This window comes from Lissotriton helveticus, chromosome 2_1 (assembly GCF_964261635.1).
Source record: "Lissotriton helveticus chromosome 2_1, aLisHel1.1, whole genome shotgun sequence".
NCBI classification, from domain to species: Eukaryota; Metazoa; Chordata; class Amphibia; order Caudata; family Salamandridae; genus Lissotriton; species Lissotriton helveticus.
In genome coordinates this window covers 1,939,801,952-1,939,824,119 of record NC_136059.1, presented here as the reverse complement: position 1 = coordinate 1,939,824,119, position 22,168 = coordinate 1,939,801,952, and the positions used below count along the sequence as shown (strand labels likewise).

Sequence of the window (22,168 nt, the reverse complement as noted above, 5' to 3'; positions counted from 1 at the left end):
CTCATCCCGGCTCTTGAAGGACCTGCTGTAGAGGAATAGGGGATCGGTTTGCCACGCCCTGTGCCCATTCAGTCACTGGCCTCTCTGCTGAGATTGGAAATGAGTCTGCTTTCCAATGTGTCTTTTTGTGCAGTGCACGTCGACTACTCAGAGCTCCAAACTTTTTACGTCATGTTAAAGTGAAAGTTCAAGGTTACAGTAATACATGCTGGAGTTTTTCTGTGTTTGTTCCATGACGTCAGGGTCGGCACCACTTCAGCATTGCTGTTATTTTAATGATGTATCAGCTGCTTCCTTTGGGTGTTGCATTTACTTCCAGGGTATATTATTTGCTTTTGAAAACAAGACACCAAAAAAAATACCCGAAACTTGACGCTTCCTTTGTATTGGCTTTATAAGTTGGACAATTCCTGTGAATAAGGGAATTCAAAAAGTGGAGGTAAAACTCCCCGTCAAACCCCACTTCAGAAAAGATCACGGTGATTTCAAGGGCTCGTGGAGTTCATTCCGCCTCCCATAGATGACTCTGCAATGTACGAGGGACTATTTTAAATCTCAAAAGTATGTTTTATCACCACACTGTTTGTCAAACAATTGTTTCTCTAATATCTCCTGCATTCGTTACATACAGAAAACAATCATGTCCTACTACCTTCTTCCAGCACTTGGAAAACGTGATAAACACCATTTTTGAATGCCTATGTTACAGAGATTTAGCTAATGGCAATGTAAATGACAATGCCATTTATTTATCTGTTTTTAAAACCAACACATAAATACAAATTTTGTCATTTACAATGCCAATAGCTCTAACTTTTCCAAAGGCGAAACCATTGCATTGTAAATGCTTGTTTAAGTTGTAATGCGGATTTTATATAGAGACTTGGTTTTAAATATCTAGCAATAAATGTATTGACTCAATTTTAACTGTTCCCAAAGTGCAAAAGAGATATTAGCAGTCCCTCCCACATGCTGTAGAACGGTCAACATTTGGAAGAGGCACAGGAACTACGTAAAATAGTATATAAGGGTTAGCGAGAGCACCAATAATGTATATCAGGCATAGTTTACATGAAACCTGTGTAAGTTAATGACTCGTATGTTCAAGATAATTGAAGTAAAAATCATTTTCTTCGCGTGTAGAGAATGAAATGGCAGTGAAAAGAAAATTCTTGAAAGAATTAAAACAAACAGAATTGCAGAGCACTCAAATAAGATAGGATAGTAATAAAAACTTATGTTTGAGGAGTGTGTATAAAATGAAAGAATAGGAGAGATTATATAAAATGGAAGAATAGTTGATGCTGCACAATCCATTTTTGATGTACAATTTGATAAATCATGGTGGTGGGATTGAACATTTAGATTTGAGTATCACAACAAATAAGAAACCAGTATATAAAAGAAGAATCGACAAGTAAAATTAATAATATGAAAACAAGCCTATAGAGCACAATTGATACAGTTGATTTATTACAATAACATTATCTGAGTGGGTTTATAGATGTAATATGACAAAAGTAAATAGATTAATTTATTCCAAAGATTTTTTAATTTGCTCATAAAATGTAACTTTAATCATTCGCACATTTTTATTTTTATTGTGAAAACGTTTTTAAACAAGCATTGGAATTGCAATAGGTCTCGCATTAGGAAAGTTTGAGCGATTGGTATTGTAAATGACACTTTATCTATGTGTTAGTTTTGAAAATAGCAAAATTAATAGCTTAGTCAGTTACAATGTCAATAGTTTTAACTTTCGCAAATGTGACACCTATGGCATTTGTAATGCAATGTGTGTTGTATTTACGTGACTTAGATGTATTGATATTACAAATAACAATGGTTTTTAATTTTGTAAATAATTATTACTTAAATAAAATTTATTGTAATTTATAATGGCAATAGCTTAAACGTTTGTAAATAACTTTTGTGAAGATTATGTTCAGTGTATTTTATTGTGACGAAAATCCAAGAACATTGCATTTGCACCTACACACACACACACAGAGACACACACACACACACACACACACACACACACACACACACACACACACACAGATGTGGTGGATCTGGGGGATATGGTGGTGGTGGATGTGGTGGTGGTGGTGGATGTGGTGGTGATGGTGGATGTGGTGGTGATGGTGGATGTGGTGGTGATGGTGGATGTGGTGGTGATGGTGGATGTGGTGGTGATGGTGGATGTGGTGGTGATGGTGGATGTGGTGGTGATGGTGGATGTGGTGGTGATGGTGGATGTGGTGGTGATGGTGGATGTGGTGGTGATGGTGGATGTGGTGGTGATGGTGGATGTGGTGGTGATGGTGGATGTGGTGGAGGTGGTGGATGTGGTGGAGGTGGTGGATGTGGTGGTGGTGGATGTGGTAGATGTGGTGGTGGATGTGGTGGTGGAAGTGATGGTGGTGGGTGTGGTGGATGAGGTGGTGGTGGATGCGGTGGTGGATGAGGTGGTGGTGGTGGTGGATGGGGTGGTGGTGGTGGTGGATGCGGTGGTGGATGTCGTGGTGGTGGATGCGGTGGTGGTGGTGGTGGTGGTGGATGCGGTGGTGGTGGAAGTGGTGGTGGATGTGTTGGATGTGGTGGTGGATGTGGTGGTGGATGTGGTGGTGGATGTGGTGGTGGATGCGGTGGTGGATGCGGTGGTGGATGCGGTGGTGGATGCGGTGGTGGATGCGGTGGTGGATGCGGTGGATGTGGTGGTGGATGCGGTGGGTGTGGGGATGTGGTGGTGGATGTGGTGGTGGATGTGGTGGTGGATGTGGTGGTGGATGTGGTGGTGGATGCGGTGGTGGATGCGGTGGTGGTGCATGTGGTGGATGTGGTGGTGGATGTGGATGTGGTGGTGGATGTGGCGGTGGTGTCATGGTGGATGTGGAGGTGATGGTGGATGTGGTGGTGGATGTAGCGGTGGATGTCATGGTGGATGTGCTTACTAAAACTAGTGACAAACGACGGAAGTAGGTAACCAGCACAAAAAATGCCCGATTTCAGTAAGAAAGAAAATACATAGAGCCGACATGATAACATGGCGTGTGCTTTACAATCACAGCAATGGCAAATGCATTTACGGAAAGATCTGAGTCGAGGCAAGGGGGTAATAAATGAGTCACTTCTCCACAGAGTGTAAGTCTCTCCCAGTGAAGGAAGTGCTACTGCCAGCTGCTGTTCAGTCAGAAAATTGGTTGTGATTTGGGCACCACGCACGCCTATCTCGTGACGACCGCCTATGCTAAAAAGCACTTAATTTGCATAAACACAACCAGCACACGAGTAGTCCAGCTCACAGCTCGGTGCATTCAAATAGACTTCTCATTTAATGAAAAGAGTTGATTCCAAAATAGAAATCTAAGACTGGAATGGTAAACTATTTTGAGATAATAATGTGACGGTTCGATAACAGAATGATTGGAAGAAACTCGTCTTGATGGATTTACTGAGTGCAGCTTTTTGGCATTAATGGCGGTTCATTTCCCTTCCCTCTCGCGGTCAAACCTCACTTTTACATTGAAGGAAATTACAGCTGCAGCAGCTTTAGAGCATGGGTTCATGAGGTATAAACTGCCCTTTTCTCTCAGAATGCGCAAAGAGGAATTACTATCAGTAATCATGCCACAGGTCCCGCATGGCAGAGTTCATTGCCCACAAAAAGGATTCCACAAAACAACGGTACACTAAACTAAAATGAGATGAAATCGATCCAACAAAAAAAACCTCTAGCAGATCAGTGCGGTTCTGTTTACACATACTGTGGCACTTTAAAAAAAAGATTTTCAGGGCCGTCGGAGCTTGGAAACACGAGCGCTCGTGAAGCCACTATAAGCAGCACGGCACATTACGTAGAAATAAAAAGAAATGACAGGGCTGTCGGAGTCCTGGGATTGAAAACACGATTGGATAAAAAAAAAAAAATGTATAGGGCCGCCTGAGCTTGGAAACACGAGTGCTTACTAAAACTAGTGACAAACGACGGAAGTAGGTAACCAGCACAAAAAATGCCCGATTTCAGTAAGAAATAAAATACATAGAGCCGACATGATAACATGGCGTGTGCTTTACAATCACAGCAATGGCAAATGCATTTACGGAAAGATGTGAGTCGAGGCAAAGGGGTAATAAATGAGTCACTTCTCCAAAGAGTGTAAGTCTCGCCCAGTGAAGGAAGTTCTACTGCCAGCTGCTGTTCGGTCAGAAAATGGATTGTGATTTGGGCACCACACACGTCTATCTCGTGATGACCGCCTATGCTAACAAGAAAGGAAACAAGACGGAGGGCATTGCTGTGGGGAGGGGGGGGGGGAGGAGAAATGCGACACGGCGGGCAGGGGAGGGGGCGGAGCGGGGAGAGCGGCGATGAGGGTTTGAAGCAGCCGGGGCCTTAGTTTCACTTCAAAGGTGTGGGAGGAGTGCGGCTGAGGTAACAGATGGCGATTTGATGATGTGCACGCGCATTTTAGGTCAATGCGCTTGCGCATTGACCTAAAAGCGCACGGGCACAGCACCAAATCGCCCAGTTGGGTAAAGTCTGTTTAAGTCGCTATAGTCTCGCTCTGCTCAATGCGCATGCGCATTGAGGCGAGACCTAAAAAAGGATCTATAAGAAACTATATTGGCTGCCACAATAAGCACTACTGGTGGCTCAACAGGCTGAAAACGATTTCAGACTCTACTCACTAAAGAACAGTTACATTGTGGAATTTGGTCATGTGGTATGGGCATCAGGCTAAGGAGTTCACAAAAACGTGCGCACTTACACGATGTTAACAACCACCACATCCCCCCCCCCCTCCCCCCCCACCACCATTATGAGAACAAGTCTTTCTCTTCTCAGGGATTGAGGTCATAATACTTGGGAATAATATCCTACATGAATTACTCAGATAAGCAAGGGGAAAAAGGCTTCTCCTTTAAATGTTCAGAAAACAGATCAGGATGGATAATAAAGGTTAAGCCAACAATGGTACAGCAATACTAAGGGCCGCCACATTGGCTTTTTACAGCACATTATATCCTGCATCATGCAATCATTTCTTGCATCTGCTGAAGGTCTTTTCCCAAGGACATTGCCAGTCTTAGGACGGAGAAGGTATGAACTCATCAGTTAAGGGAAAAAGAAAAAGCGATGGTAAGCTGCTGTAAAGTGTTTGCTACAGATCATATAAATTCTGTAGTATGAAGACAGGCTTTAAAATGGCAGTAAGGGATGGGGGGGCAGTTTAACCAAGGTATCAGGACAGGCTTCAGCCTGTCCAGGGAGCGCAATATCTGCTTGCCTCTTTTTCCTGTAGAGGTCGGGCTGGGACCAGACTGTGCTGCTGCCCACAATCACGGTGTCCACAAAGAGGTCCAGTATCAGAGAGGCCAGAATTATTGGGGGAAAGTTTCGCAGATGTGAAATCTGGTCATGGAGACATTCTGAATTTTGAATTGCAGAATGCCACCTGGGGCTATCGCGTTGTGAGACATTTTGCCACTCATAATCAGGGTCTTGGAAAGAAAAAATCCATCTACGCTTTTGCCACCAGAGGAGATTGCCTACACTGGAACATCATAAAATGGTAGGAAAAACACAATCATCAAAATCAGGCATTAGATCTATAATGATTCATAAGGATAGAATCAAACTTTTCTGTCACAAAAAACTTGATACAGTACCCATAGTACTATAATACACTTATATTCTGAATATGGTATAGCATAGATAATATCTCATGTGCCATGTGAACATTCTGAACAACCATGTCTTCAGCGTCTTGCCCGCTAACTAAATAGCAATGCCTTCCAAAATAATGAAACAATTGCTATTTCGAATCAGCTAATTAGTCAAACAATCCTACTTATTCCTACTGACAAATTAACCTACCCTGTCTCTCATTCACATCTCATTTCTACATTTCAGCAAGGGTGCCAGGAGTACGAGTTAAGATCTACATTTACTATTGAATATGCTAACTTCCGTCTTACTTTAGTTTGGGGGGGGGGGGTGATCTAGGAATTATTCTTACTAGAATACCTGTACCCCATCCATTAAATCTTAGGGCACACTTCTATGTCATTTTAAAACATATGCTGGTTTCCTCTGTGTCATCCCAGCAAACTGTCAATTGTTTCCAAAAGTTTATCTACCATAATGCACACTACTGAACGTTTTTCATGAAGCTGCACAATTTTTGATATTGAATGAGAAATGATTACATCATGGCGAGGAACTAGGTTGACAGTGAAAGTGTATGTCATGCATGGGGGTTATAGTAGAACATCATCTATGACATTTTCAATGTTGTGAAGATTTGGGTTGTACCCTGTATTAAAAGTCCATCAACTTAAACTTCCCTCTAACTATATTTTTTCCAGAAAATGTAACTTGATTTGAAGGTCTGCAAACGATACTTCTAATAGTTGTGTCAAATATCATATGGTTTAATTATTTTTCTCATCACATGTTTGAGAACATCATATAGCATTGTGAGAGTTGCGAGAGTGTGAGTGTGAGAGAACTGGATAAATAGTACTTTTTTTTTTAATCAAAGACCTACATTAGACCCGGCAAGAGGCAAGTGAAATATAAGTAACAAAAGAGTAAAGTACAACTCCAGTGAGATGTGTTTTTGAAACACACCACAGCTATTGATGTCTATGGAGTAGGGTGCTGGGCTCCCTTGGCTGTGGGCTTTGACCACACTATGTCTATGATGTGTTATGTTTCTCAACATCTATTAAAGTTTGTCTTTTGTACATAACAGGACTTGTGAGCTATATGCGGTAGTTTGTCACTTGGGCTAGCTAGAAGTGGGCTTTGGCGATGCAAACTATGGTGTTTGCTAGGACTAATGTTTACAAACTTTACTATGTTGGTTTCTGGGACTTCGCTAGCTACTCAGATTGATTATGTGGGCCTGCAAGGGTGTAGCCGCAGCCTGCGCCTCCTTTGTGAAGAACCGTTGTTTGAGGTATGTGAAATTTCTGAGTAGGTTTAATTTTAGAATCCAACAAATTCCAGTCTGTATGGGTATATTGTGTGAGTGGCAGCTGGACCTGGCATCCATGGGCTTCATACACACAGAGTTGTGCTTCGATTTGTTTTGTAATGTTTGCAAAAGTTTAACATTTGCAAATATTAGCAATTAGTGTGTGAACTATCATTGGTAGACATGGCACATGCACAAGGTCCTCAACTTTAAAATTTGCAAACGTTGACAGATACAAATATCACTGCTGCTCACATATTGGACAAATGACTTTTGCTTAACACAAAAATAATTGAACAGGAAACCTAACCAGAAAAAAGGAACACAATAGAGTCAAGCAAGTTCAGGAGTTTTTGAGTTCTTCATCCAGGAGGACACGTACTGTGGTTCTCGTCTTACCTGAACAAGTGACTGTAATTCAATGCCTTTTACACATTCAAGGTTTTGACTCATCTGCAACAAAATTGACAGGTGGTGCAATGAAGATAGCCTCCCCTGTTCGTTGGCTCCAATTGCTCTAGGGTGCCCAAGATTTCAAAGGCTCAAGGGGTGATGGCGGCTCTATCTTAAGTCAATTACAATAGAGTTGCCAATAGTTTATATTATGGTGACTGGAATGTGTTGGCAGTGGTGATGTTTTGCCTTTTTGAGGCCTGACAAAACCAAAAACAAGGATATATAAGAAGAGGCACTCAATTGGAGCACATTGCCTTATACCACTCATTGGCCACTTGAAGCACTGACATTCACCTTCCAAAAAAGGTATTGTGTGTCTGTAGACAGGATGCATCATTAAAACTAATTTGTAACCAATTAGGAGGCTAATTGTTTGTTAAAAACATGTTTGTAGTTAACATATGTGCATCTTCCATGAGCTGGAGGGGAATGGCGTTCCTTATTTTGGATACCTAGATGTTAATATATCTGCATTACACTGTGGCCAGCCCAAATGCCAGGATGTGTAAAGCTATCTTTTTATTAGAACAAAAACTGGGTTTTGATAGGGAATGCTGGAACTGTTACTCGGAACTGTTACTCTTAGTAGCTGTAGAACTAACACTTACACAGGGAGTCATATAGCAATCTAATACTATTGAGGAATGAGTAATAAATATGCGATCTCTTTTAGTGGAATTGAAGAATGTGGGAAGGCAAACTCTAGGATAGTAAATCTGAAAATGTAATGTTCCTTCTGGGTAGTAACGAGAGTGGTTTCTAAAACTATGATGCCCTTCCTAATTCATAGTTGGGCAGTATTGAAAACATCAAAGAAAAAAATGCACTACCTAGAACTTTAATACCCACCCAGAGGTTTCATATAAAATTCTCCAAATATGTATTCATCAGTATCCCAATAAGACAGGTTTCCGACCACAAAGTCAAGTTTCAATTTTGAGCTAAATTAGCACGCTAAAATAGAAGGAACGTCCATACTAACATCTAAATCTGAAATGAAATATAAAAACCTTCTGTGGCATTTGAGATTTTAACAACACCATGGTCCACGTGTAACTGCACCTTACGTTGAAAAAAACTCAAAACAAAACACTATATTCTAACCCCTGGAAACTCACAATTTTTCAGTTTCTAAACTCTGGTATTAGGGCCTCTGCCATATAGCAAGTGTCTCTAATGCAATCTCACAACTGTAAGCTTTTTTATCAAAATTGGAATTCCACTACAAACTAGGTTCCTGCCTCTTGATATTAGGCCTGCTGCCAATAGATAGCTATGGTAAGGGGTCTTTGGTAGGATGCAGAGGGTAATGATTATATAGTGAGTTTGCACTGGGCACGTTGTCAGTCTTGTGCGTGATTATAAGGGGACAGGGGTCCATTTTGGATCTCCTATGTGTAGATGGTATACAACATAGCATAGAGTAAGGAGAGAGCCTAACAGACAGGGGTGTACATTGTAGTAATATTTCTGAGATCCTTTGAAGTGGACTAGGCTCTTGTGAGAAGAAGGAGGAATGGAGGGAGACCGGTGCTGCTATGAAGTGCAGGGACAGTCCCTGCCTCCTTCCTGCTTCATTCTTCCAGAGGTTATTGCAGGCAGTTATGTGTGGTAGATGAATAGGAAGGCACCATCTATTTTCTGTGCCATGGACTCAGATTACTTTCAGTAAAGACCCTGGTTCCCCCCACGTCCTGCTTGAATTGAGTGACAGATTGTAGCCTCATCAGTCTCGGGCTATGATAAAAAATGTTCGAAATGTCCTCGGTCCCACTGAAATATTTCAAATCAATAGACGCGGAGGTCTCAACACTTCTGTGGGACGGTAAACCTCCTCGCATATCACACTCCAAACTGTCCCGTTCTTGGTATGACGGAGGTATCGCCCTACCACATACGAAACTATACTATTGGGCAGCGCAGTTGATGGTAATAAACCGATGGCTACATGCCCCGCAACAGGACCCAGCCTTCCGCCTGGACAGAGCTGTCCTACCCCCAGAACAACTACTGAAGGCACTATATTCCAACAAAAGACGTCACACACTGACAGGCCCAACAGCCCACACGGTCAAAATATGGCATGCAGCGCAGAGGGCCCTGGGATGGGACGGAGTCCTCACGTTGGCCACGCCCCTTTGGGACACGCGCCGTCTCGGTACCCTAGCGAATACTAAGGGCTTCCGCCAGTGGGACCTTATTGGCATTTCTAAGATAGGGGACCTGTGGAAAAGGGGGGCGGTTGTCCCTTTCCCCGCCCTTCAAGAGCAATACGGAATGGCAGACACAGAGAAATATAGATATATGTAAATCGTACATGCACTACAAAGCGCCATCCCGACAGGTACGACACTTGCAGAATCGTCCCCCCTAGAAGACAGACTCCTTATGGACCAAATAGACAAGAAAGCAATATCACTTACTTACCAGAAACTGATCAACAATCTCCCGGATCCTACAGTAGTACTTCGTAGCAAATGGGAGATAGAACTGGGAGACATCGAGGACGAAGACTGGCTACATGCCCTAGCATCGGCCAGGGAGGCCTCCATACCGTCAAGGCTTAAACTGGTGCAATTGAAAGTAGTGCATAGAGTTTACTATTCTCGTACACTTCTATATAGAATAGGCCGCGCCCAAGACCCAAGTTGCATGCGTGGGTGTTGCTCCCCTGGCACATTCTATCACATCTTGTGGGACTGTCCAAAGATAGAGAGATACTGGGACCACATACTAGCAGAAATCTCCGAGGCAGCCGGGGTAGAACTACGCAGGGAACCAAGATGTTGTTTGTTAAATATGTGGTCGCCGACTGATATGAACCGGGGATTACAAACGTGGGCTACATTGGGTCTAGCATTGGCGAAGCGCAATATCGCTAGAAAGTGGGGTTCTGGAGTGGTTCCCTCATGTGCACAATGGGAAAAGGACATGGACACAGCTATGGTGGCTGAAAGGGCCGTTTATGTACATAGAGGTTGCCCCAAGAAATGGTCCAAGATCTGGGGTAAATGGAACGAACATCGAGGACAGATATGTGAACCCCCACCGGACCTGTTGGACCCAGAAACTAGTCCATAAGGGAGTGGCAGTGGACGCAGCGTACTACGAAGGTTTAGATTTTACATTGTTGCTGGGGGGAGGGAGGGGGAGGCACTATCGCAATAATGGGGTCTGAAACAAAGAAAGTAAGGCGTAAGGACTAATGGGTAGGAAGGCATAGCCATGAGAGAATGACCACATCCCGTAGGTAAAGCAGGGAGGCACAAACAGTATACGTAGATACGAGGATAGCCATGAGTGTTGTAATTACAATGTACGGAGAAGTCCGGAACCGACCTACTGTATACCTGATCAATTAATTCTTGATGTACTTGGTGATGTATGATTTGTTGAAAAGCTAAATAAAAGTTTATAAGAAAAAAAAAAAAAGTGCATATACAATTACAATTCAAACTGTTTACAAACTGCATTACTACTGTAAAGTATTTATTGATTACCTGTGCCAGGCTTTCTTGGTTCTAGAAAATAAAATAACTAAAAGAAAAAAAAAAATGTTCGAAATGTCAAGAACTGCTTGAAACCAGGTCCAGAGATATACATGTGGGATCCATACCTAAAGCTGCAAAACTAGGATAAATGCAGAGTAGAAACAGTGGTCAGTATGCAAGGATGAGCACCTCAACGTGGGTGGTCATGTCCCAGTGTAGGCAGCAATCATCCTTGACGGCTGGGTTCTTTTTGATTGGAGACCACATGAGCGAGATCCTTGCAAGAAGAGTTGTAGAAGTCCTGCAGAAGAAGGAACTGCCTTGTGGGGAAGGAGGAAGGGTGGTTAGCATTCCCCAGAGAAGAGCCTGTCTTACTTCTATAATAGCACAGCTACCTGGTGCCTGAGGATCTATGCAAAGAACTTGCAAGCTGCATCTGCCTTGAGGCAACTGGATGTGAGATGTGCCGAAAGTGTACCCCTACAGGAGGATGCTGTCTAGACAAAGACTTACAGCTGTGTTACCTATTTGGAACTATTTGCATTTTTGTTGCCAGTGTTACTGGCTGGACAACAGTACATTCCACTAGTCTTTGTTTGTGAACTATCAGTGACAATAGAGTTAAGTGATTAAGGTCGCTATTACCTAATAACAGACTGGGCTTACCTTCTTCAGTGGGGTTAAACCCACAAATTTCACAAATGCACCGCACCCACTTATTCATCTCTTCTTCAGTGTCTGCAACCAGGTAAAATATTCTGTCAATGGTTTTAATGTCAAAGATAAAACTGTTTTCAAACTCCTTTTTGTTAAAAGTCAGCCCAGCATCCACTTGTTCGCACAGGTTTAGATCAATAATCCGTATTGGTTTCTTGGTGTGGTCATTTTTGTAGTACTCCAGTACATCCGGATCTCCTGTTAGACGCCCACTGCGAAGAATGAACCATCTCTTCTTCCAGGCCTAAGAAACAAAAGAATTTCCTTGTAATGAAAGCTGCAACTTCAAAGCCGTCTTAGTTTAGATTTTAAGGAAACAAAAAAAGCATAGACAATACTGCAGCAACATAAGACTGAGCAGTAATTTTCAATGCCAATCACTCTATGACCCAAAAGAGTAACATGGCACCATCAATTAAGAGAAACATCACATTTTTAAAACCTGTTATTTTTCTAACTATGCAGTCGGCTGCCTTATAATGCAGACAACAGTGCAGTTTTTTTAATCTGTAATGGGTTTTAATTCATCCACAATTGGAGCATTCAGTACAATTCTATAACTAGGGACTATGAAGTAGAAGAAAAATACATTCCACTTTGAACCATTTGCCAAATGACACTGCGTGAGAGGTCAGTGAGCCCAGAAATCATATGGTTACTTCACTGAGGAAGCGGAGAAAACAAAAAGGACACATTGTGCCGTAACACCTGCATTCTCAGTAAATTTTATCATCCATCCATTCATCTCTGCATCCTTCCTTTTCCCATCCATCCTGGTCTTTTCAACTACACCAGCCCCCTTCATTCATCCATCACCCATGTCTCATCTATCCTTCCTCCTCTCCCTACATCATCCTGACCTCTCCCTACTTTACATCCAACCTTCCTTCCATGTAATCTTTCTCTCCATTGTTCTTTCCATAATTCCATCCGTTTCATCCATACATCCTTCTCTGAATCCATTCCTAAATGTTTTGCTTCATGTTCTCTTGCATTTCCCCCACCTTACAGCCCGATCATGCTATTCTCTTGCAGTAGTATTTATCAGCTCATGTCTGAAGACCATTATCTCACGTTAAAATCTAATCAAGCATCACATTTTAAAGGCCTTACGTCACAAACGCACACGCACCCCCAGAGAAGGTTTTTACAATACGCCACCATCGCAGCTGGGATAGAAGTCACTGCTATGTATATGTTTGCCTATTATCGGCTCTGGGTACCATGCAAAGCTACTAATTCCTCTTTCCCTCTGGAACCAAAATCATGCAGGACCCTAGCTCAGCTCATGACACTTCCTTTGAATAGACACATAGTCATCAGTCTATACACTGCTATCCTGAATGAGACCCCTGCGATTAGTCTCCAAGCTAAAACAAGGTGGGAATCTGCTCTAGTGCACCCTATCCAACAAAGAATGGATATACTGCAACCAAGTCACCATGCCCAAACAGTAGACAAATTAATTAATTTTAGGTTCCTACACCCAAAATACAGCACATCCCATACATGTATCTTACATTTTCAACACATTCAATGCCTAGCTTCAAACGCTGACTTTATAGACCTTGCATTTGAGTGTTACAGAATTGCAAAATTTTGGGGTAACGTGTTTAAAATCACCTCAACCATCATTGAAATTAAAATATCACCAGCTCCTAAAGTAGCTCGTAACGACTTGTGTGGTAAAGGAATGCGTTGTAAAGACACATTCGTGGTTCGGACCGCGTTAAGGTACAGCGTGGTTCGAGCCACAACGTAAAGGCTGTTTCCCAATGTATTGCATTGAACATTAGGAAACATACTAGCCCACCCTTCCTTTGATCCAAAAATATTTGGAAACCACTGCAGAATTACTTTGTTAATGCTACCCTTCTTGTTTAAGAGGAACCTGCAAAGATGTAACCACGGTCATTAAGATACTGCTCTGGAAACCTACTTAATTATCAGCGGATGCACAAAACAAAAGTAAGCAAACTTAATCTCTGTTGAGGTGTGCTAGTTTCTTCAAACTTCCCTTGAACTACTATTCAAGTCACAGGCATGGCTCCCTGGCCTCACAGGAATGGGTAGAGTATTGCCTTGAGCCTCCCATGATTTGGACATTTACTCTACTGCAGCTCAGGATCAACAGGTTATCTGTACTAATGGTCCATTAATGTGGATGCTCATGATGAATGTAATGCTTTTACCTGGAACTTCTCTGTAATGTTTGAATTTTTTAAATAAATAATATACATTAATATAAAAACAAGAAACATACGCATTCCTCAATGTACAGAGTACACCACCCCTGCTAAAGGGGAGGGGGGAGGTTCATGAAGCCTCCGTCAATAGATCACAATATGCCACATTCAATTTGAAGGAGCACAGAGAAATGTGGCATGGGCAATTTGATGATTCCTCAAAAATATAAGGCACTAACAGATCATGAAGTTTAGTGATATACATAATTTATAAATCATTAATATTGAATACATGCCTGGTCGGTGCGTGTATAATGATTTAGTCAACCCTTTCTTATACTGACCATTACCCTAACATGGATTTTGTTCCCAATTTGATCATAACTGGATTTAGAATGGTATGGCAGCCATATTGAAGTAATGACCACATAAAAGTTACCAGGTAACACAGAAAAAACTGGTAAACATTAAACAGTTATACATTAAACGGTTATTCATTCTTGTCACTAATCAACCATAAAAGTGTAATATGCAAGGAATTTCTCAAATGTTTTAACATGCTACCAAATTTGCTTGGGTGAATCCAGAGAACACGATCTAAGTAGCTTAGATGAGGCACTGATTGCCATCTAGGCAACTAGAGAGCGTGAGAAAAGGGGCAGCACTAGAAGTGGCACAAAGATCAAAGGACGCAAGACAGTAAGAAAAAGGGCAATACAGTGGCACACAGATCGAGAGAAGCAAGAGAGTGAGCAAATCGTAACAGTGGTAAAAAGAAAGCAAGCAGTGCAAAAAAGAAGTTGTGACATGAGAGAAACAGGCAAAACTGATGAGACCGAGTGCTAGCACAAAACAGAGAATCAGAGAGGGTGCAGTATGAGTGAAAACGAGAGCGGGACAGTGGAGAGAGGCCACAGTACAACGAGGCTGGGGCCCTCGACTGAACAGGAGTGGGTTCCGCAAAAGCAGGGCCTTGGTGGATGACCAGGCACAGGTAGGTTCACACTTAGGGCTTAACAGCTGCGACTTAATCCTCCTGGACGAAACCAACTCTCTCTGACTTACACAACGCATGAACGATCCCATCCACAGTGCAGGACATCTCTCCTCGACCCTATCTTCACGAGGTTTGATAGCAGCACCGTAGACCAACCCATCCCCTCACCTGGATGGATCACTCCCTGGTCAGCTTCAACATGCACATCCCCATTAACATTCCTCCACACACTCCAAGACAATGCAGAGAAAGTGGAGCAGAATCTCAGAAGAAGCCTGGATCACAAAACTCCAAACCAAAACACTGCAACTTCAAGACGACCTCTTACAATCCATCACTCAATTCAATGCATAGATCACCTACTCCAAGAACTTGAAAATGAAGAACAGGACAACCCGACCAAGGTTAAGCACAACCAAAACAATAATGTAATCCAAATGTAACTGAGGTGCAGCACACTTCCTAGTGCCTGTTGTCCTTAGGCACAAGTCTGGTCAAGTCTGGTCAACAAATTTGTCAAGAAAAGGTGGAAGGCGCACTCATTGAAATCACAAAGACGTTATTAGTCCAAACAGTATTCTTCTTTATTTTGGTAATTATACCCAATAAAACAAACAGCCAACGCGTTTGTTACATTACGTAACTTCGTCAGGGCATGATATAAAGATGTCCTGATAGACCAGAAAATAATATGATGCGATCCACCAGGTGGGTACAAGATGTAGCAGGTGTAGTTTGTTCAAATAAGCAAACTTATAGGATATAATGTCGTATATATATATAATGCCATGTATACAGTCCGAAGCGGTTTAGATATTCTATGTCTCTGCGTGGTCTCGTAAAATTGATGAGTAGAGAAATAGTGTATAGTGGTCCGCTGCAGCGTTAATTATGTCACAGCTTGGTTGCGAGTGGAAGCGCGTTCCAAAGTAGGGCTCCCGGCATGGTAACAGGGATACACGAACAAGAACTCCCTGGCCCCTCTCAAAACCACTGCCAATTCCAGAACAAGACACAAGAGAGTTGGTATATGGAAGATTTCAGACGCTACAAGTGCCACTGCAGGCAGCTGAAACGCTGGAGACATTCTCTAGGTGACATGACAAAAGAGTCTTCAAGTCAACCCTCCAACACTACTATCGCCAAACAGACACCATGCACTTAGCTTTGACTGAATCAGAAACAGTTGGATCACCACCAAAGAAATCTTCGTGATCGTAAGACTTCACCTCCACTGCTGTCAGCTACCACTATCACCCCCTCACAGGACATCTGCAACAAGCTCTCCCACTTCTTCCTTGACAAAATCAGCAATAACAACTTTTGCAAGTCAATCAGACCCATTCTCCCTAAATGTTTTCTAATCTGCTGAGACAATCCACCCTGATATGATGGCCAGTGATCTCCATGACAGAACTAGCCTCAATGCGATCCATCTACTCTGGAACCCTTCCGGACCACTGTCTGCACTTCGGTACACTAGAGGACTAAACCAGATCTGTTCTCCAAATCTCAACAACTCCCTCACCTCTACTACCTTCCCGGAAGCCTGGAGGTTTGCCACCATTTTTCTGCTCCTGAACAAAGGCTTGGCAGACTAAAAAATACTGGCTAACTACCGACCTATCTCCCTGCTTCCCTACTCAGCAAAAATGATTGAAAAACTCATCAACAAATCACTGTCGGGCCACCTAACTGATAACCACCCCCTCAACATCAGGCTTTCTAAAAACCCCTGATCACTGCCACCGACGATATTTGCATGATCATGGACAGATGGAACATCGCACACTCATCCTGCTCAACCTTGGTGCAGCTTTGAACTCTGTCTCATACGCGATCCTCATCCAACCCCTCCTCGATTCTGAAATTCGAGGACAAGGGATCCCTTAGATTTGCTCCTTCCTCATAGGGAGCACCCAGTTGGTCAGCCTGGCACATTCCACCTCAACAACTACCAACCTGATTTGTGGAGTCCCCTATGGATCCTCGCTCCGCCCTAATCTCTTCAACAAACAGGTCTCTGCTCCTAGAGAACATCAGATACAATGGTATCAACAGAATGTCGTACATGGATGGCACTCAACTCATCCGCTCTGACAACATGTCCCACAGTCAGACCATCTTTGCCATCTGCATGTCCGAAATCGCCAAATGGATGAAAGTCAACCATCCCAAGTTCAACTGTGACAAAACAGTAGTGGTGCCCTCAAGAAAGAGTATCCCTGAAAAAGACCTAGACTGGTGCAGTCCTGCTGAGAAAGTAATATACGAAAGTAGGGGCTGTCCCAAGAAATGGGAACAAATCGGTCATGAAGAGAGGGTGAGCTGAGCTGGGGCGGAGGGACGGTCCTGTTTACTATGCATGGGAAGTGATGCAATGTATTGAAAGACTATACATTCCATTGTTGTAATTGACCAAAATGGGTTTGCTTAGTATCTATTTTCTGTACTGATGGATTGCACTCGTTTTAATAAAAAAAAGAAAGGATATCCCTATCGGGACAGGATGGCCAGCAGATCTTGGTCAAGCATCCAACTCCACCAATCAATCCAGGAACCTCAGTATAGTGGTGGATAAAAATCTCAAAGGCATCCAAGTTAACACAGTATCAGCCACCTGCTTCAACACCCTTAAATACCTCAAGATCTTCAAGTGGCTCCCCCGACACCTGGAGAATAGCCAAACAGACCTGATAAGCAAACTCCACTGCAGAAATGCTCTCTATGGGGACATCGCAACTCACCTTCCAAGCAGTCACCAAGTGATTCAAAATCCAGCAGCCAGACACTCTCCAACCTAGCCCTACCCTCCCCCCCCCCCACACACTCACATTACCAACCACCTCAAAAAAATTCACAGGCTTCCTCTTCACAAATGCGCGCTCTTTAAACTTCTTACTCACACTTACAAAGTGCTTTACACCACACCCTTGGCCCTTCCTACCTGAACAATCGAGTCTGCTTCCACACACCAACCAGAACACTCCAATTGCCAGCCTCCTGTTAGCTCACATTCCCTCCTCACCCCCTTCTGCAGAGTAGGAAGGCTAGCTTATAACTCACTCTAAGCCTGGAATGATCTCTCCCTGCGCATCAGAGCTGCTAGCTCTGCCCATGCGTTTCCAAAGAAACTTAAAATCTTGCTCTTCAACTAAGCTCCAGCCAGGAACCGGTATGTCTACTGGCACCAGGATACCCCCACCGGGCGACATGCGCGCCCAACAAATACTTTAAACATTACAGAGGAACTGCACAAACCATAAATACTGAGCAAACTAAAGCAATACACGGATCCAAGAATGGGTAAGTGGCTAGCAAGTGGGATAATCACCCACACTATCATTCTGACTAAAAAGGAACTCGTATCTAGGTAACTACAAACCGATATTAAGCACTGTACTTCCTCATGGAGTAGCTGTGCAGAATTATAAGGCAAGGAGCATACCTGAACTTTCTTAGAATAGTGAGGTGTCCAATCCCATTTTCAAGATATTCACATAAGACAAATTAGCATGCAGCTAACTTAAAAGTGGAGAAGTGTGGCTCAATGGTTAGAGCAGGCAGACCTCGATGCAGAGCTCTGGCCAGGGACCAGGGTTTGATTCCTGCCTCGGCAGGTCTCGGGCTCATTAATTCCCCTGACTGGATATTCTCGCCTCAGTGCCTGTTCTGATCATGGGTCCCACGCTGCAACTCTGGGCAATAGCTTGCTTAGTCTCCACAACGGCCTCCACAACGGCCCACACAACGCGAGGGATGCCTGGTCTGCACCATGGGGGTGCCCAGGAGTGGACACTTCACAGGGAAAGTCAGGAAGGGTTCCCTTGCGGTATTCGTACAAGCGCCGGGAAGCCCACTGTGGGTAGCTGTGCGCTATACAAGTACAAAAACATTTACATTTACTCAGTAATAACATCTGCTTTATCCTGACATCCTAACAAACCTCCAGTCCTGCTGCAAATAATTTGGACACCGATGTCTTCCTACATGACCAAAGAACATGTGTGTGAAACTATATGAGCCTGCTTAGCAGGGAAAGCAGTGTAACCAAGTAAAGAGAGGGCATATGAAATGGTTTGTTTTCTTTCTAAAAAGCAGGCAATGTTCTTTCAACAGTAAAGCTTTTAACATTTGCGAATGCATTCTATGATGTCATTTAGTTCACAAAAAGTCCCTCTCTGCATCACACTAGCCAAGACACTAATCTTTCCGGTCAGTATGAAGGACTTCTCTAAACAGAACTTCCTTACTTCCAGCAATGTTTCCAACCTCCTACTGAATGAACCATGCTTGGCGGTGAACACAGGGCATGCACAGCCCTCCAGCACCTGTGACTATTTTTAATGCACTAAATGCGTGGATGTTTGTTACAGCACATGAGTCACAGACTAAACAATAAAAGAAAATTCGTAAGCTACACACTTTTATACGACGAACACAACGGCTCTGCGGATTACGGCACAAAGCCCAATTTAGCCGAAGAATGGAGCTCGGTGCTGGACAAGCGCACTGACATCAGCCCCCTCGGTAATCGCAGCACAAAAGCGCCTTTATGCTTTGTCTAAGTGCAGCATGAGAGGATATAAATCACTCTTTGTTATGGGCAAATATCTGGGATTCTTGAAACCCGGTTCTATTTTTATCCTTGGAGGGCCTGCAGGCATAGGGAAAGCAGTACATTATCGCAGCTCGGAGCCTCAATAAATTATGAGGACATAGTTGTTCTGTTTAATTGATGGTGTGTTTTCCGTTCACAAATGAGGCTTAAGCCTAAATAGCAAAAACAAAACGAATAATTGACTTGCATAGGACAAGAAAAAAACCCGCAAAACTTGGTAGAGGAAAGAGTCTGGCACTGTAGGCCTCCACCGCCTAAAAAGGGGACAGGATCATTTTTTTGGACCCCTCTTATTTATTGCAGTCCACGTTGATCATTTCATTTTTCTGCAAACTATGCATTTCGAAGAATGAAGATTGGCAACCCTAGTAAAGGTGCATACACTCAGTTAACATTCCCATACGCTAGATCCAACGCTGAATAATTTCTGGTTATTTTATGTTTCTTAATGTACGTTCCATAGTGATATATTTCATTGGAAAAAATGATAAGTGGAAGTTATGAAAATTTGAATTGGAAGAGAAAATAGTTTGTGTCACTTAAATAAAAAAAATTAAAAAGGGACCAAAAGCTAAAAAGCACAGAAATCCACCAGGTATGGGAAGTCCTGCAACCTCAACTGCCCCTCTTCCCAAATGCACTGATCATGGTTTCACACAGCTTCACCATAGCCATCTTTAATGACATCGCTCAGTGCCCCTTCACTACCACAGCCCTTTGGGTGCAGGAAACAGCCGCAACTTACTCATGCTTGTCTTAGGAATCTTGTACAGAACTAAATTGTTGAGACTTTGAAGTACCAGGCAAATGAGCCGACTAAGAATTTTCTACCAACTGTGGGTGAGTTGTAAGGAGCTGTCCGCATAATCATACTGGGGATTTCTTGTGCCCTGATTTGAGCAAAATACCAGGGCAGGTTCACTACATCTACTGCTGTATTCATGGTTCTGGAGGATAGAGACCAGACCATTGGTCACCTTACTTGAGGTCAACTTCTTGCAGCCACATGATACATTTATGGCTGGAGTCGACTTTGAGCCAACAACAGATACCACAAGTGATGAACACAGTCATTTTCGACACTGTGATAATTGTCAAATAGCTAAAGGCATCTATAAACCGCAGAGAGCATCTGCACAGATAACTTAATAAGTAGGCTGGTACAGTTCCCTGTCCCTAGGACACAGGAAGGGTTTGCATCAAGTGCGGTGAAAACCATTTCAACTAAAAGGGTAGCTCTGGATAAGAGATAAAACAAACTAGAAACAGGATTCCAGTGATGCTGCTTTAGGATGAAATGTCCCAGACATTCGGATGTGTTTTCCAACAGGCTTTATTCTCCTTCCTAGTAGGGACTTTATAACCAGTCTTGCTGCAGAGTGTAGTCCCCAGTTCAAAGCGATTTGGTTTGTCTCCTTCAAGCCTGGGACAAGAATTGCTGAGAGTGGTGGATATTTCAATGCCCAAGGGAATCTCCATTTATGGACAAGGTTTTGTTAATATAGCCCTATCCATAATGACATTTGGTATTTTAAAACTCCCAAGTCACTTCCTTGAACCTTTGGAGCTCAGTGTGGGGATGCTCAAGAAAGGAGGGTTTTCACGGACTCGTTCAGGTATAAAGTTAAACAAAAGTGCATTTCTCCATGACTTAGATGGCTCTGGACCCTGCAGAAATAAAAGATTGTGTTTGGACTGCATCCGAATGCATTTTCTTGAGTCTGCTCCCCAATGCGACTTCTGGACCACACGAGGAGTTACGTATTACTTATAGAACTGATCATTTAAAGTAGTCATCAAAATAGGTTGGCCTATACTTGCACGCAAAAGCACACAATTCAGCTGTCCACCATGGGCAAGAGAAAAAAACAATTTGCATGTAATTTGGAACAACATGTCGAATAAATCTGCATCAGAGCTACACGTCACCAACTAGATAAAAACATTAAAAAATATATATAATTTTCCTCAGGTTGCCATGTCTCAAGAGGACCCTAGATTGTCATCAAAATAAAACGGAAAATTGTCAAGTGTGTCACCCAAGGGGTTCACCTTGAAGATTAAGATACTAGCCTGCGTATCTAAGAACTTGAAATAACATGGTATAGAAGCATGAAAACCTTAGGCATTCCATAACTTTATCAACCACTTCCTGCAGGCTTTGAACCACCACAGTCCCCATAATCGTCCTTCCTACTGCACAAGCAACCGTAGTAGGTGCTTGATTCGGACTGAAGAGGAAGGTGTTACTACAGTAGTTAGCCATATAGGTAGACGGCCATATCCAGACAATCTTCTTTATTTTTCATACAGGCACTATTCACTGAAGTTTAACCACTAGGCTGATGGAATGCAAACGGCTAGTAACATTTAGGGGTGCTGCTAACCTCACATTAGATGCAATAAAGTGAATGAGAAGAAATGTACCAACTTTGGGACTTTTTAGGTGTGAAAGGCCAGAGGCACTCAACCAGCATGGATGTATACAATCTGACCATCCACAAATACAGCCTAGCACAGCCTCAGCCAGAGTCCACATACACTCACCCATACTCTGCTAATAGTCACCACAAACCTCCGATCCAGAGGCACACTTTACAGCTTCCAACACACACTAAAGAGAAACATATCTGCGCTTCAAGGGGGAAGTGGGTGCAGCCCCACACTGTAACTAAGAGAGTAAGAACTTTTGAGTAGAGGTAAACTGGACA

At 42.9% G+C, this 22,168-nt stretch overlaps 1 protein-coding gene across 2 annotated transcripts in view; it reads right to left on the bottom strand.

Moving 5' to 3' along the window:
* GAB1 (GRB2 associated binding protein 1) overlaps positions 1-22,168 on the bottom strand; it is a 290,545-nt gene that overhangs the window by 126,315 nt on the left and 142,062 nt on the right. For both annotated transcript variants that reach the window (XM_078676871.1, XM_078676870.1), the window contains exon 2: positions 11,603-11,897. In XM_078676871.1, coding sequence (XP_078532997.1) covers positions 11,603-11,897 — 295 coding nt within the window. The remainder of the gene's footprint in view (positions 1-11,602; positions 11,898-22,168) is intronic.